The sequence below is a fragment of the Tinamus guttatus genome, unplaced genomic scaffold (genome assembly GCF_059628265.1).
Source record: "Tinamus guttatus ecotype Peru unplaced genomic scaffold, ASM5962826v1 Tinamus_guttatus_pri_ptg000376l, whole genome shotgun sequence".
Classification (NCBI taxonomy): domain Eukaryota; kingdom Metazoa; phylum Chordata; class Aves; order Tinamiformes; family Tinamidae; genus Tinamus; species Tinamus guttatus.
In genome coordinates this window covers 1,019,932-1,035,905 of record NW_028288910.1, presented here as the reverse complement: position 1 = coordinate 1,035,905, position 15,974 = coordinate 1,019,932, and the positions used below count along the sequence as shown (strand labels likewise).

The 15,974-nt window shown below is 42.6% G+C and overlaps 1 protein-coding gene across 3 annotated transcripts in view; it reads right to left on the bottom strand.

Annotated features, from left to right (window-relative positions):
* VEPH1 (ventricular zone expressed PH domain containing 1) overlaps positions 1–4,967 on the bottom strand; it is a 68,411-nt gene extending 63,444 nt beyond the window's left edge. For all 3 annotated transcript variants that reach the window (XM_088530455.1, XM_088530456.1, XM_088530457.1), the window contains exons 1-2: positions 4,830–4,967; positions 2,011–2,226 (exon numbers count right to left, since the gene is read on the bottom strand). In XM_088530455.1, the coding sequence (XP_088386581.1) occupies positions 2,011–2,226; positions 4,830–4,967 (354 nt within the window). The remainder of the gene's footprint in view (positions 1–2,010; positions 2,227–4,829) is intronic.
* Positions 4,968–15,974: the final 11,007 nt, after the last annotated feature.

Sequence of the window (15,974 nt, the reverse complement as noted above, 5' to 3'; positions counted from 1 at the left end):
TTAGATCTGGGGGGAGGGTGAGCCCAAATCCCCCAAATCCTCTTGTTCCCCATCCAGCTCACGAGGCCCTTTGCCTCCGTCGGCAGCAGCTGCCCCTCTCTCCCACCAGCCTCCCGGAGAGCAGGATGGAGCCTCATTAGGGCTGCGTTTGTGCTGGTCAAGCAGGGCAGGAGCCAAGGAGAGGTGGCAACGAGGACTTCCCAGCGCAGAGACCTGTCAGCGACGGAGGCCGCCGCGGCGCCGGCACCGGCCCCGAGCGGGAACGCGCTCCGGCAAGTCCTGCACGTAGGACAGCTCGCTGCAGCAAGTGTTACATAACCAGGGACTGTCGCTTTAATGAGAAAAAGCCTAAAAATTAATAGTTTTATGTAGCAGCATGCTTACAGCAACATACTGCCTCATTACTTTTGACTAAGAAGCACTACTGAGTAGGAGAGAGTTTCTGCCTCCAAGTCATATTCTAGAAATCCACATAGGAAGGACAGGAAAATAAGGCCTGGCCCTCTGACTGGGGTTTAAAAGCTCTAAGAAAATTGCAAAGAATGGGATTTTTTTTCCCCCACGATAAAGATGATAGAGTACTTAGGTAAGGGAAGATATTAATTCAGATGGAAGGATGAGTATGGCTTCAGTTGTTCCACTGTAAATATCAGGGCATGTCAGCACACTTAGGAAAATGTGAAGGTGACAATGAAAAACAGATTTCAAAAATACGGTATTGTGAAGTTTGCAAACCTAGGGGACTTCCCTGCTGCTAGTATCAACAGCAACATGCTGTGAGATTCAACCCAGCTGTAAGATATTCATTACTTCAACTATTCCGCACGTATTATATAAAAACTCAGCTTACGTTTTCTTCCTTTTTTTTAAACGCAAAGGAGCTTGCTGATAAAGCTGCCTTTGAGAGAAGCAAATGCACATTTATAATGTCCTCACTTCTTTTAAGGAAGCACCTTTGACATAATCCATAGTGCAAAGCAATTCTTAAAAAGATCTGACTGAGAGGTACCTCTCACTCAATGAGATAAAGGAGACAACTGAGCTTTGGAACGAGGGAACTGAAAACTGACTATCAGGCCCCCAAAATAAAAACCATTTTCCCTCCCTCCCTTACTGCAGTGAACAAACCAACATTTCTTTGGCAAAGGAACTTCTCTCCAGATGACATCCAAAGAACTTTATAATCGCAGGGGGAATTGCATTTAGAAACCTGCTTTAGTTAAACATGGATGACAATTTAAAAGCAATATTTTAAGAAGTAAATCTTCTTTAACTGGCTAAGGCCAAAAGATTGAGTTTTACGGTCAAGATTAGATTTTAGTTTGGAAGCTAGTTGTGTGTGTTGTATCTGGACTCAACATTTGCAATCAAAATTTTAAGGGAGACTTTCCTTACTCTCATGATTTCTGACAACCTAAATTTCATGTCATTAAAGATGCCAAAGAATACTCTACGACTTGATATTAAGTGTTTTCAAATAAAACCTTCTGTAACTACAGGAAATTACAGTTCTTTTCCTCCCACTAATTCTTACATGAAGTGCAAATTGCTTAGAATTAATGGGACATTGGTATAATGAGACCTGGCAGTAAGCAGCCAAGATGTTCCCAAAGATAAGAAAGTTGCCAGAACTTTAGATTCACCACAACGGATTCTGCATACATGGAATAACACACATTAATATTTGGGGTCAGCCTCTTGGTTTTAAACCAATGCAACCACTGGTTGATGTGGTTAAACCAATGCAACCACTCAGGCTGCCCAGAGACGTTGTAGAGTCTCCTTCTCTGGAGATCTTCAAAACCCGCCTGGACACAGTCCTGTGCCACGTGCTCTAGGTGACCCTGCGTGTGCAGGGGGTTGGACTAGATGATCTCTAGAGGTCCCTTCCAACCCTAAGCATTCTATGATTCTATGATTAGGAAACAAAGTACAGCTGCTTTAAAAAAGCAAGCCAGTGCTGAACGCTGCAGGGTGTGTTATACTGCACCGCTGCCAACTCCGCCCCACCTGCAAGATGCAGCTCATGATGTCGGACGCTATTTTGGCGTGCGGCGTGTCCTCGTCCCTCCCCGAGGGCTGCAGGTTGTGCTCCAGGCACGACTCCCAGAGAGCCACGAGCGCCTTGCCGTGCTTCTCGATGGACTCCGTCTCCCGGATGGCGCTGGTGATGCGAGTGACGCAGATCTCCACCACCGCCTGGTCGTTGTCATTGCTCTGGTAGTCCTGGGGCAAACACAGGACAACGGCCACTGAATCTACAGCATTTAAAGAGACCCCGGAAATTAAGACAGTGATTCAGTTCCTGCAACTGTTTTCTTCACATCCACCTTTCTTCAAAAAGTTTGGGATGATTAAAAAGAAAGGCTGATCGTGTTGTAGACAATTCACCATTTCAAGCTTTAAATCTCAATATAAATATTAAAAAATAATTTTAAAATGAAACAAGCTGTTTTTCCATAATCGTATTATGTTATCACATGGTTTTTAGTGGTCTCTGGTGGGAATCATGGCCTTTTGCTTCCAGACAGTCAAGACCTAAGACCCACTTGCACAGGCCTCTTCTCCCATCACTCCCAATTCAAAGGGAAACTGTTATATCCACCGAGCCAAACACAGGGCCCCAAATGTTTCACATCACGCAGAGTCCCTGACGCAAACACAATTAGGTTCAATTAGTATTAATGCAACAATGAATAAGAACTGATTAAATAGGCATTATCACAAAATCCTGTAATCCCCCATAACTATTTACACGTACGCCATGTGGCTATGAAATACTATCACTGTGACAGAAACGGCATCAGGGTGAGAGATTCTAGTCCTCTCCCCTGAGAACGGGGCGCAGAACAGACAGACCCCTATAGATTAACCTACACTATGCTCCTCTAAAAAGCAATGACCATAAGGGGCAGGCGGAAGGAGTCATTACTTATTTTTTCTAGGTAAAGCACAGATGATTTTAACTGGCTGTGCCAAACTCCGCACTAGCTCGCAGAAGCGGAGCTAGAGTAGCTCCTGCTGAGGTGTGAGCTGCCGTTTCACAGGACATTATGCGAGACACTGAAGATGAGACATTTTGGCCTGTCTCATGAGCAACTCTCTGGCTTTATACATGACTGACACACTCAAGGAGCTTTGCTTGGTATGCCCAAAAATGCCTGTACTTGTTGAAGAGCATTTACACATTTTCTTCTTGGATTACGTATTGATAAACAGGCAAATGGGTTAATGCTCCCAGTCTGTTGCTGGCTGGGACAAGTTGGAAGCAGCCAACCAGAAGCAAGTGAGGGAAGTTCCAAGTCCTGTTCATATTCAGCGACTGGTGCTGTCTGGATACAGAAAGTGGGATGGTCCTCTCTACACTTCTCTGAAATTCCTCACATTTGGGGAAAATATGTGCGCTCCCTGTCAAATTCTAATATGAGAATATTAACATTGCAACAAACAGCCCTACATTGGTTAAAAAAAAAAGAACACACACACAAAAAGTATAATGTATTTCATTGATCATTGATGCCCTCTAGTGGGAATTACCTTTAGGGAACTTAAAAGTGCAGAAAAATAATTGCCTTTGGACTGCAGTACGGACTGCAGTAGGACTGCAGTAGCTGTTTTACCCAAACTGGTATGTCTGTAAAAATTTGGTAACAAATTCAGTAGTTTTCTCTCAAATAAATACATTAGAAGGAATTTCTGCATCATCTGAGAGTCTGCAGCTAGATTAGTAGAAGTACATTCGAAACAGCAGCAACCACAACCAAAATAACTTGATTAATGTTCTGAAAGATTGTGCAAATTGAATTGCTGTCAAAGAAATTACCAAAGAAAAGAATAGCCTCTGCACAGTGACCTTCCTAATGGATGATTTAGAGCTCCTGTGGCAACCAGCAACACAGTGATCAAAGCTCTGGAAGCCAGAGGTTTGTATGTTGCCAAAACTGATTTTAAAATCACATGCTATAACGTGCCAGAAAAGTGCTGTTCTTAGAACACAGCCAGGCTGCTAGTGACTATCTCAAGGCTCGTAAAAGCTTCCAGTTCCCTCCTGCAAAGCGCTACATTCTGCAGTCAAAGGTGGATTTCAGGCCTTTGAAACGGCTCAGCAGGCTCGAGTCTCTGCAACGCAACGAAGGCTGATCCAAGGACTATGCCCAAGTTAAACTGTAGTTAATCTTAAGTCAAAGGCAAAACACAGGGGCAAAGAGGTGACAGGGGAGGTCAGTTGAGAGCAGCTGCTGGACTGCTCTGGCCTGGGACTGTTTGGTGATGATATAACTTACTGATGATATAACCTGTTATCGCCACGTCCTCCTGCACAAATCTGTACAACATTTTTAACAGCCAAGAGAAAACACACACTCCTAACGTTCACCACAAAGGACCCAATTGAGAGGCTGTACGACCAGCTCACTTCAAAGAACATCACAGACTGAGCAAAGATAGGGAATATGAGCAGAAAAGGCTTTTTCATTTTATTTTTCCCCGGATGGCACTTAAAGAAGGTAGTAAAGATGGTAAGCCTTTCATTCAGAACACTTTTTGCTGAAGTACTTACAGCAAATGCACACCTCACACACAGTGTACCTGTTAAACTACTCATCTTTAAGAAGTTTTACTAAAGAGTGTTTTAAAGCTTATGACAAAGATCAACTTAAAATGCTTTTACGTTGAATCAGCTAGTAGGAACTGAATTTGGTAGCCACATTTTTAATTTTACACTGAAGAATGCCAATCAAAAGGTAAGATTTAGGATCTTAAAGATTTAGCTTGTATATGCCCCTGCACATAATATCATACAAAATAATTAAGGACAGGGTTCTACTTACCACAGAGGAACTAATTATTCTTATTTGTTCGAGAGCTTCTGAGATGCTTCCTTCGATTTCAGTATCATCTAAGGAGAAGAGATCCCCCGCACGCGAGAGGTCCTTCTGGGCCAGAACCAGCCCAAAGAGGTGGTGCATGGCTCACGTCGCATCCGCCGCGTGCAGGAAGGGATCCAGGGAGCACAGCATGGGAATGGTCCAGGGGGCTACTGATCAGCTGAGCTGGAGGAATAGGTCTTTGCTTCAGATTTCCTTCGTCATGATCTAAAGGGGGAAAAACCGCAGTTATTAGGGAAGTCCTGTAAGTACTGTCGCCCTCCAGTTGGGCAGAAATAAAATAGTGCATTTCAGAGGCACACAAAAACACACACTGGAGCTGGAACTCTGCACTACGCCTTTTCCCCGGGCAGTTCCACAGCAGCAGAGCAGCAGCAGGATGGAGGTCACCTTAGTGGCAGCGACACTTGTGAAAGAAGCCAGAGACAGCAGCAGCGCTGGTGACGGCAGCAGCCCCGAGGAGATGTTTGCCTTAAGGGGGATTTATTTTTCCCACTTTCAGGGAAATGCAGTTTGGTGCTCGGGGATGCCCGAGGGTTTCCTCCTGCTGCTGCAGCTCCCCTGCTCACTCCAGTGCCACTATCTTGTATCCTCCTTGGCGGTGCCTCTACTGTAGGCTATGCCAACAGGTATATTCCATTTTATCACTGTTTCCCCTATAATGGTGAGGAGATAAATTCATAGATCTCTGAAGAAGGTTATCTGCTGTTTTGTTAGTCAAAAGTTCCTTCCAAGTTAAGAGATAAATGTATCTTACTTCATCCTTTATATGGATATGCATACATAAACACACATTATATATATATATATATATATATGATATGCAAATATTTAATATTCTAAACGAAGAAGTTTCCACTTAGCTACTGGTATGTGTCTGTGTAGGAGTACTAATATAAAATAACACATATAAAACAGATATTTGACATAAAATTATAACATTAAGGGAGACATATGCTAAATACATGATATTCATGGTTTTTCAAGAGTAAGAGATAGTTTCAAATGTTATACACAAAAAGCAGTGGCTAAAATAGGATCAGTTTGCCTCTGTTTGCTCACATTGCCTAAATGACACTCCGCATTTCTAGTGAGTAGAACTTCCCTGTAGCTTTACATAAGAAAGAGAGAGACGTTTGCGATTTGACATATGTTAGCCAATATAAAATTCAGGAGAATGTAGAGCCAAAAAGCTATTCATAATCTACACAGAGCAATGAAGGGGCAGCACAAATGTAAATTAAAACTGAATTAAGGCACTGAACATCAGGTTTTCCACACGCGTCTGCATCAGATGACACTGCCGTACGTGGGCACAGCCACATGAAGCCAAATTGAAGCAGGTTCAAGCAGCTCTTGCCTGCGTCTGTCTGCAGGGGTGGTCAGGGAGTTCTCTCTACATATGCACATCTCGCATGAATCTAAACGTTACCTAGAGCACACTATCAAAAAGACAGTCTTACCCTCTTCTCTCTCTACTCATTCACACACATCATAGAGAATATTTACTGATTTTCATAGGACAGCCAGGGATCTAACAAGCAGGTCCTCCAGCTGGCCCATGTGGCTTCACTGCCGTGCCCAGCTCATCCGTGTTCATTTTGAATGTCCTGAACAAAGCTCTGAGCTGTAGCATACCAGATCAGTTATACTTGTTATTTGAGATATAGTGCATTTTCAATGCCTGTTACTCTAATTTTATGCTATTTTTCAGAAACAAAATATAAAAGTCAAATAAAGGGCAAAACCGATGTAAAACGCGAGAGCTTTCTGGAAATCTTTCACTGAAACGGTCTCTATTTTAACAGCATAGTTGGCACTCCGCGTTTGATCTGTCATAAGTCTACTTTTAAGTTCTTTTAATTTCTCTAAATCTATTAGTATCATTATGGCAGATTTTTGCTCAATTTACAAAAAGAAAAAAGCAGATATGAGCTAAGAAAACCCCCAAACCCAAAGCATAACAGGCTAGATTCTCCCAACAATCATTAGGATATGAAACACCCGTTACTGAACGGAAGGTAATGGGGCAAATTCAGAGGAGATTGGGCCCACCGCACTCATTCAGCAATTCTCAAATTTGAAAGCAAAACTTCGAAACAGCTAGACACAAACTGATTTTTGTTACCTGCTCGCGACTCCACAGTGACATTCCTAATGACGTTTACAGACGAATAGTTTGTGCTCTTTGAGACAGGCAGAATATTTGCTTTGCTCTTGCGCTACCACAGGCAATATCCAAGGGCATTACAAGTGGAAAGTTATGGAATCCACTCCACGCAGTGAACCTGAAGCTGTTAATTACAGTGCCAGGAGTGAGGAATGCCAGGAACGCAGACTAAAGCAGCCTAAAAGTTACCAGTGACTCAGTCAGGTGACTAGAATGAACTTAAATGCAGAGGCCTTATCTTTCAATGAAACACTCTGTTTCCTAGGACAAAATACAAAGCCTACTCCACTTGAGTGCAGTTGTTTTTAACAGAGAAAACAGAACTCTCTGTGTTAGTGGAAAGCTATCCTTCCTCGGGAAGAATGCAAGGGAAAAAAAAAGAAAAACCCTCAGAAATCTGTTTGAAAGGAGAAGAACAGGTGAGCAAACCTAGCATAGAACACAGTTTCTATCCAAAAGAATGAATGTGGTCATTCTGCAACACTTTACATGAACACAAAAGAGGGTCTGAAATTTATTTTGGCTTTTAACAACCCCCTTCATGACCAGGGCTACAAAATCCACACACGAACTGTGCAGAAGCTCTTTGGGAAGGAAGTTCTGCTGGAGCCGTCGCTGGGACGGGCCGTTCCGCGACGCGGCGCCGCTTCCCAGGCCCGAGGGGTGCCCGGCTCAGCGCCCTCCTACAACCACAGCTCCTCACAAAGGCTCCTCTCTATCTTACGAGCAGATTCTTCCAATGCAATTTTTATGGACAACATTAGGGACAATACTAAAAAACATTTACTTACCATAAGCTCTCTGAAATGGAATTATAGCAAATCTTCTTAATACTTACGTTACATAACAGTGCTGAAAAGATTTATCTTGTATAGCTCTTCTGAGGAAGAAATTGTCCTTTAAGTATCTCCTCCTTGCTCACTACAGGCTCATTCTGTTTCCTACTAGCAGGCAGCTGGTACTAAGGAGAAACACAATATATATCTTATAAAAAGTTTCCTTTAACTCTTCTCTCCTCCATCACTCCACAGTAGGGTCAGGCTGGACAATAAAACTGCTTCAGAGTCATTTTCCTGAAATGCCTCATCAGATTTCAAATCATCTATCGGTGACTTCTTGTTGGGATAGCCTGGAGATTATGGAATCTGCCAGATCAGCAGAGATCAGATGTGCAGGTGGGTCCTGCACCGGCCAGCGACAGAAGGGAGGCGAAAGGTCTCGGCAGTGGTTGTGGCTCCCACTCGGCTCCACGCGGCCGCATCACTCGTGGGACCGAGCGGCAGGGATCCGGATGGGCAAAACGTGGAAGCAAAGCAGCACCTCGAGCTTGTCACAGACTCCAAGCCATGGCCACGCAGACCCAGCGTATAACACAGACCATCCCCACTGCTTCCCGGTGTGTTGCTGCATCTAATTCAAAGCTCAGGTTCTCATTTCAGCACTTGGTTTCCCATTTCATGGAAAACTGCAGAAGTCCTTCCTTCCCTGGGACCTTGGAGCTGTTGCCCTCCAAGGCGAGTCTCTCGCAGTGCTGTTACCAAAGCTCCTTATCAGGAGCAATCAGAATAAAGCTAGCCTGACAGGTTTCAGAGCTAGAGCAGGTGAATTGGCCTGTTTGCAAAATAATTCCTCCAGTAACAGCAGAGAAACAATAAAAATTCCATGTAAAAGGGCATGTGGACCTAAGACCATCCACGAGCTAGTGGAACTCTGAAATAATAAGCCCAGTCCTACAGTTTTAGGAAGGACTCCAGTTCTGCTGAAATTTCAATCCTTTGAAATTAAGAAAGTGGGAGATCAAAAAAAGTTTATTTATAGTGAAGCATACTGTGCAATAAATTAGAATCACCTCCTCAATTTTCAAAGGATTCATACCGAAGGAACGGCTGGGAGGTTTTACCCAGATGGTGCTATCCCACTGAAGCTTTGGGGAAGCCCTGTAGACCAGTGCCACAATATTGCTCATTTAGCTGTAACATAAGTATGAGAATATACTCACAACATCTAAGTAACGTAAGTATGAGAACATCCTCACATCAAATGTAAGAAATTTCAAGTGTAGGCCACCTGCATTTAGTGTTAAATGAATTTTACAGTATGTCCCACATCACTTACTGCAAAGTAAGAGTCACCTAAAGGTTGATAAACCGTTGAACCATGCTTCTAAGAGAATTACCATAATACTGCACACCAATTTACAGTTTTATTCTGGAGGAGCTTAAATGCACAGAACCAAATTCTGAGCTAATGCACCCCCTTGCTAAAACCCAAATACCAAGAAGCGCCACAAGCAACATTCCCTGCATCCAGAGACAAGAGGCTGCCAAGTGCAAACCACAGGCCCCTCTGGTGACTCCAAAACCAGTGGAATTCCAGCGCTCCAGGAGGAGCCTGGTGGTGCTGCTCGATGCACTGGGCTCCTCACAGCCCCTTCTGCTCGGAGGCAGCGGCGCGGGCCACGCAGGGCACCCTGCACCGCTGCGGTGCAGCTGCACCTCCCACTTGCTCTTTCTTGTCTTTACTCAGGGACCAAGTTGCCTCATGAGCCAACAATTCTTTGATAAGCAAAAGGAAACTTCAACTTTGTGAGAACAGAGCAAAAAAGCACCCCAACCACCTCAGAAAACTATACAGGATCCAGTTCTAAGTAGCAATTTAGGCCTGAAGTAAATGACACAGAACACAAAGATGTCACAGAGAATTCCACTTAAATTAAGGGACTTGCATTAAAGGAGTGGGAGGCTGGTGGCCTTGCTTTGCCATGGCGACCTTGGTCAAATCACAGCCTCAACGTTTTGATTATCCTATCTACAAAAAAAGAGAGAAAAAAAAAATCAATTTCCTTACCTCACGGACATGCTGCCATGCTTAATGTGCTGGGCTGTATGAAGTGCTTTGGATGCCCTGGATGAAAGAAGCTATGGGAAAGCAAAACAATATCAGTAATTCTTTGCCTTTTCAGCACTCTGTATGCAGACTATAAAATACAGCTGCATGATAGAGCCAGGAATCAGACTGTGCATTTCACCATACAGACTTTAATATTTAGGACATGGTCCTACGAAAAAAAGCAAATAGGAGAGCAGCTCTACTAAACCCTGCGGGAGTTTGTGAAGTTATTCACACGTGCACGGATTGAACAAAGAGAGGTTTAGATTTACATTCTGTCTGGGGCGAGGGTGAATGTTTTCAACAACTTTGAAATATTTAGTTTTATTTTACTTACTTACGAACAGAAGGAAGGTTAGGACTATCTTCAAAGCAAACTTACTTTGTGTACGAGACAGGATTCTCTTCTCTTGAAATGTGTATTTCCTATCTTAGGAGAAAAAAAAAAAAGTTTTGTGGGAAAAGGATATGCCTTGATCAGTTACGTACGTTTGCATCATCTCCAAGACTGCTGGATTCTTCCTTTCCTACATGTAGCCAACCAGGGAAAAGCAAGCATGGATACACTGGTTGTTTAGTTTTGCTCTGAACATTTTCCAGGAACATTCACAGACATGATTTATGAAGATCGCCACAGAATGTCACGAAATATTTTGGACAACTTTTCCCCCATGTTATGCTACTAACTTTATTTTTAGGTTTGAAGAGTATTTACTTATTAAAATACTCTTTTAAAATTTCCAAATAAAGTTCTCACATTTTTCAGTGAAAGAAAAGGATTAAAGATTATTTTGAAAGAGCATCATTTTCACACGGTGAATAGACCACAGCAGTTCCCATGGGATCAGCTGCATATATTTAAGCTCTTCCCACAAGACAACCATTGTTTCCTACGTGCCTCTCCGTTTTTTCTGTCATGACAGGTTTCCACACTTCATGTCGTCTAAAAATCCCGAGGATGCCGAAACAATGAATTATGAAGTCTACTAATTAGGGAATAGGGTTTTTTTTTTTTCCCTAATGAAACACCTTGCTACAGTCACAGGAGCTGTGAACTGACTTGCTCTCAACATCCAGTTCTCGTACGAAGGAAATGGTACCTGTGCTGCAAACAAGTGCAAAATGTCCACAGCAGAAATTAAGCAGCCTCTGTTAAGATGTAGCTCTTTATTAAAAACTACAAGGCTCCCTTGCTTTTCCCATTCTGAAAAAGAGTTCAGTATTCTTCCTAGAAATACAAGCTGGCGTGCAGACCAATATTTCCTCCTATGATAAACTGGTTTAATTCCTAGGGTTTAGAAGTCAGATGTTGCTGTAAGTAAACCGGATTCCCTGGATCCCCGAGATGATTTTGGAGGCACAATTCATGCCAAAGTAGAAGAAGAATGCACCTATACGCTTCCCACATGTTGCTTTTGAAAACAGTTTATATCTTAATACAAAAAGGCTATTTTTAAAAACAAGGATCTGCTTTACAACCCATACACTGTGGAGACAGTTTTGTGCAATTCTCAGCATATTAAAGAAATTGGAAAGGTTTAAATTTGACCGCTGTGCTTTAGAACACATTGATGCCACACAAAACACCTCATAAAGCTCTCCATTTTTTAAGTATCAGCAAGATAGATCTGTAGATTTCTATTTCTAAATAGCTTGATGTTGAAATATTATTCCTAAACAACATATTGCTAACATATTATAAATTATATAATGGAGCGAATACCAACACGTTCATTGTCATAGTGATGCTCTCAAAAGTTTGTGTTTGAGTGTTTTTTCAATGATATTTCATCTTTGTGATGAATTTTGAACACTACAGTGTTGTTAGAGGAAAAGGACTTGCAATAAAAATGTGTAAACCGTATAAAAATTTATATTAAAAAAAAAAAAAAGAAAAAAGAGGGAGCATTCAGGGGAGACTACAGGAATAGGTCTTCTGGAATTTAACTCAAGGCAAAAATTGAGCTACAATGGTAAATACAAAGTCACTGTCTCTGATATCAAGTGCCGAGCAGTTGCTGAACACACTAAGGTCCCTGGCCACCCACTCCAGCTTATTTTTAATAAATGCTTTAATGGAGCCAGTGCCTTCTCTACTCTGCGTTTTCTTCAAACATAAGGCAACAATATCCTGCCAGCACAAAGTGCTTTTTGAGCATGGGGAAGAACAGGCAATGCTGCTGAGCCCAAAGCAGAACGGGGAGCACTGCAGGATCAGCACACACGCTACAGTACACCAAGACACACAGGCACTGCTTTTTCAAGCTAATTTACCATGTGCTTTTCAGAAAAGCATCATTTTAATACATTTATACATGTAACAACAGTACTACCTGCAAACACATAAAAAAACTGCAAAAAGTTACACTACTTAAAGGCTACATTTCCCACACTCGTAAAACTCTCTTCCATTATTTAATATTTGGATGTGCTACTTAACTGCTTTCGATGTAGTAACGTATTCATTATTGAAAATGCTACACGAACGCATATTTAAGTCAGTTATTCATACCTCTCAGAAGGGAAACCTCTGAAAAACATTAATAATTGAAGGCAAACTGTCGGTCTCTAGAGAAATTCGGATAAAATCCATTCCAAGTGGCAGTCCCCTCACAGCCCCCGCCACCGCTCAGTGCGCAGCCCTCAACCCAACCGTGCAGCCTATTCAGCTCCCCTGGCCTTGTCATGTGGAATCAAGCAAACAAATATCCTCTCTCCAGTCACTCCCCAGCTCCAGCACTCAAAAACCAGATCAGAACTAATTCTTCACAAAGCTCAACTTCGCCGGCAGCTTAAGTGAAAATACTTGGAAAGCTTGATATGGAATTTGAATGAGTTAAAAAGGATTTATCAACAGTCAGTGGTTACATTCAGTTAATTAATAACTTGTTTAAGAGTAACGAGGAAATTGCAGAAGTTAATATAACTGAAGAAGGGGCCTCTTCTCAGAAACCAGGTAGAAGGTTGGAGCCCTGCAGTGTCTTTGGGGGCAGATTAGCCGAAACAAAAATTAGAAAAGAACGGGACACTTTAGAAGAAATCCGTCCTCCCACAGGGTAGCTCACGAACTGCAGAGGTTCAGACAGGCTTGGAGAAGTGCAGGTGCCCCAGGACACCCCGTGCCCAGGAGCTGGTACCGCCAGCAGAACACCCCGCGCTTGGCAGCTGCAATGGAAAAGCCATTCCCGAGGCATTCTGCACACAAGCTGGGCATCCCTTCCTCCTCCTTTGAGGACATCCATAAATTCTTCTTACTTTGCCTTTAATCAGCCAATTCCAGACTCCCAGTGAATAGACTCTGACTGAAGACCACCCTAAATGTGGATGTGCATGATCTGGCCTTTAGATGCTGGGCTCCCTTTGCCACAGGTACCAATGCACCTGAGCATCCCCATGCTGGGGTGTTGCAGCCCTGACATTTTTCTAACAACAGGCAAAGTCAGATCAAATGAATCAGCTCTCAGAAAAGCACATTGGAAGGTCAACCTCTCCTAGGCAGCTGCTGGAAAACCAGAAAGGCTGCTTGCCCAGGCATAGCTTGTACCATTCCCATTAGTGCTTTTGTCCTTTCACAACACAGGAAGGATTTAAAATTGTATTTTTTAAAAATCTGCTCCACAGAATCCATATTCAGGCACACGTATCCTCCACTTTAATAGTAAAACTTGGAATAGCTGTTTGGCTCCTGTTCATTCCAGCACAGCCTGTATAACCAAACCCCAAGTTAATGGTGGATGAGCAAAGACTTGCAGTACTGCTAAAAAAGATATTTTAAATAAAACATAATTATGGGTCCTCTGTATCCCTTTCAAGGAAGATAGTATACTATCATATAATATGTATATGAAACATATAGCTTGCTTTTCTCCCACCTCCATGAGATTACTGAAAACTTTGAAGCCATTAGAAGAACACAAAAATTCTAAATCTATAGATTTAGATATCTATAGAACTTATCTATAGGTAAGTTGTTTCAAGAGGAAGCATGACCTAATCATTGGCCTAGGAGAGCATAACCAAGGATCTTGGGTTTTATTTCTGCAACTACAATAGTAATTAACAGATCGATTCCCTCCCCGCAAGCCAACCTTTCACTTGCGATAGCACCCGAGCAACATCCCCGCCAAGGGTTTGACAATCTTAGTTTTTCATAGGACATTTCTTGTATGGATTGAAGCACGCCTCCACATTCAAGCCCAACTACAGCCATAGCTAAGCAGAGTCCTCAGGACTTGCAGAGGAGCCATCTTCTGAGAACTACGCTGAAAAAGGTGGGTCTGGACTGTCTTCTCAGACAACTCTTAGAGCCACGAGGTGGAGAGCGGTCCCAGTACTTACTGTTCTTCCCTGCTCTTACCCTGAATCCTCAGGGCATCCCTAAAGAAAAGCAGCAAAGACAGCAGCAGAATAAACAGCAGCAAAGGAAGAATCACGCAGGAAAGACCCTGGCAGTTTGAGAACAGGGAGGGTTTACCCTGAAGCAAGAGAGGGTGACACGGTGCTGTCGTGGCCAGACACCAACCCCTCGGCATCATCAGACTGGCCCTGCTCACGGCTGCGAGCCTTGACACAGCCAGTGCCTCGTGTCTTGTGCGTTCCCATTCATGGATCCATGGATATGCACCATTAATGACACTAAAACAAGGAAATAGCTGATGCAAGTTCGCATGCAAACAAAGACACAGCCACAGACTGCCTCTAGCCACCCTGCACAGTCTTCTGACATTCCACTTCTCGTTATAAAAAAGAATCACAATCAACCACACAAAGACCACAAGAAACCACCACTAGAGCTGGACATGTTTGGAAAGACAAATTGAACCAGAGCCAGCAGTGAGTGCTCCTGACTCTAAAGCACATAATGCTCATGCCCAACAATATCATGAGTACGAAAGATTTTCACATATATTTCATTACCTGCAAATTTACTCACTACAAATATTTTTTCACCCGTCCTCATGGTAGAGGGAAAAACAAAACAAAAAATAGCTTTAAAATTTATTTCAATATCTACAATGAATTTGTGTCCATTTTAAACAAAGCCCCGAAAATAAATATTTTGTTAGATAGTTGTTAGACTTGGAATACACATCGTGGTAGAAAAGAGAGATGCTATTGTTCTCTCTGACTAATTGCTAAGGAGAAAAATATTCAGTATTCATGGCATTTAGCCTAAATGAGTCATGTTATCTTCTACTCAAAGCATTTTAATTTTAATAATGACAATGCTGACAGCTACAATACTGCTCTTGCAGAAGTTTGCTTGTAAATAATTAACAGTTGTTGTATAATGACAGTGGGTTTGGGGTTTTTTTTTTTTTTTTTTGATAGCTCTATTAATTTCAGCCAGGCTGAAGTCACTTTAATTTAGGCTATTTATAAAAATCCCAACCTCCACACCACTAATAGTAAATAAATAAATAAAATAATGACAGGCTCAGATTTCTGTTCCTGCAACCTGTTGAGATCACAAAGGTCTCTTGTATTCCCAGAGCGGGCCAAGGAAAGCCAAGGTGAACAGTGAACCTTCCAGCACAGTTTGATGGAAAAATACAGATAATACCTACAAATGGATAGTATCTACAAATAATTTACAAATATTTACCTGATTTGGAAGAGCTAAATTCTGTTCTATGCTACAGTGCCCCCACAGCCAGTTACTGATGGTGGCACCAAGGCCAGATTCTGCTCAGAGTTGAGTGCAGCCTCTTAACTGCGCTGTGAACAACCAGGACCTGCACCTTTCAAAACGCTGCCAAACCCAACAGTGCTCAACACTCCCCTGACCCGCTCAGATTTTAAAAGCCTGGCCAAATTCCTCAGTGCTAATACAAATACGTGGTGGGCCATAAAAACATCTCCCTTGTAAGCAAGTTCTTCACGGATCGCATTCTGCACGCTGCGCTCAGTCACTGCTACATCTCATAGATGGATACCACAAATGTTGTGTAAGAACTGAAGAACCAGGCTCAACGTTTCCTCTGCCATAACTGGGGGTATCTAAAGGGCTGCTCAGAAGCCCACTGAGG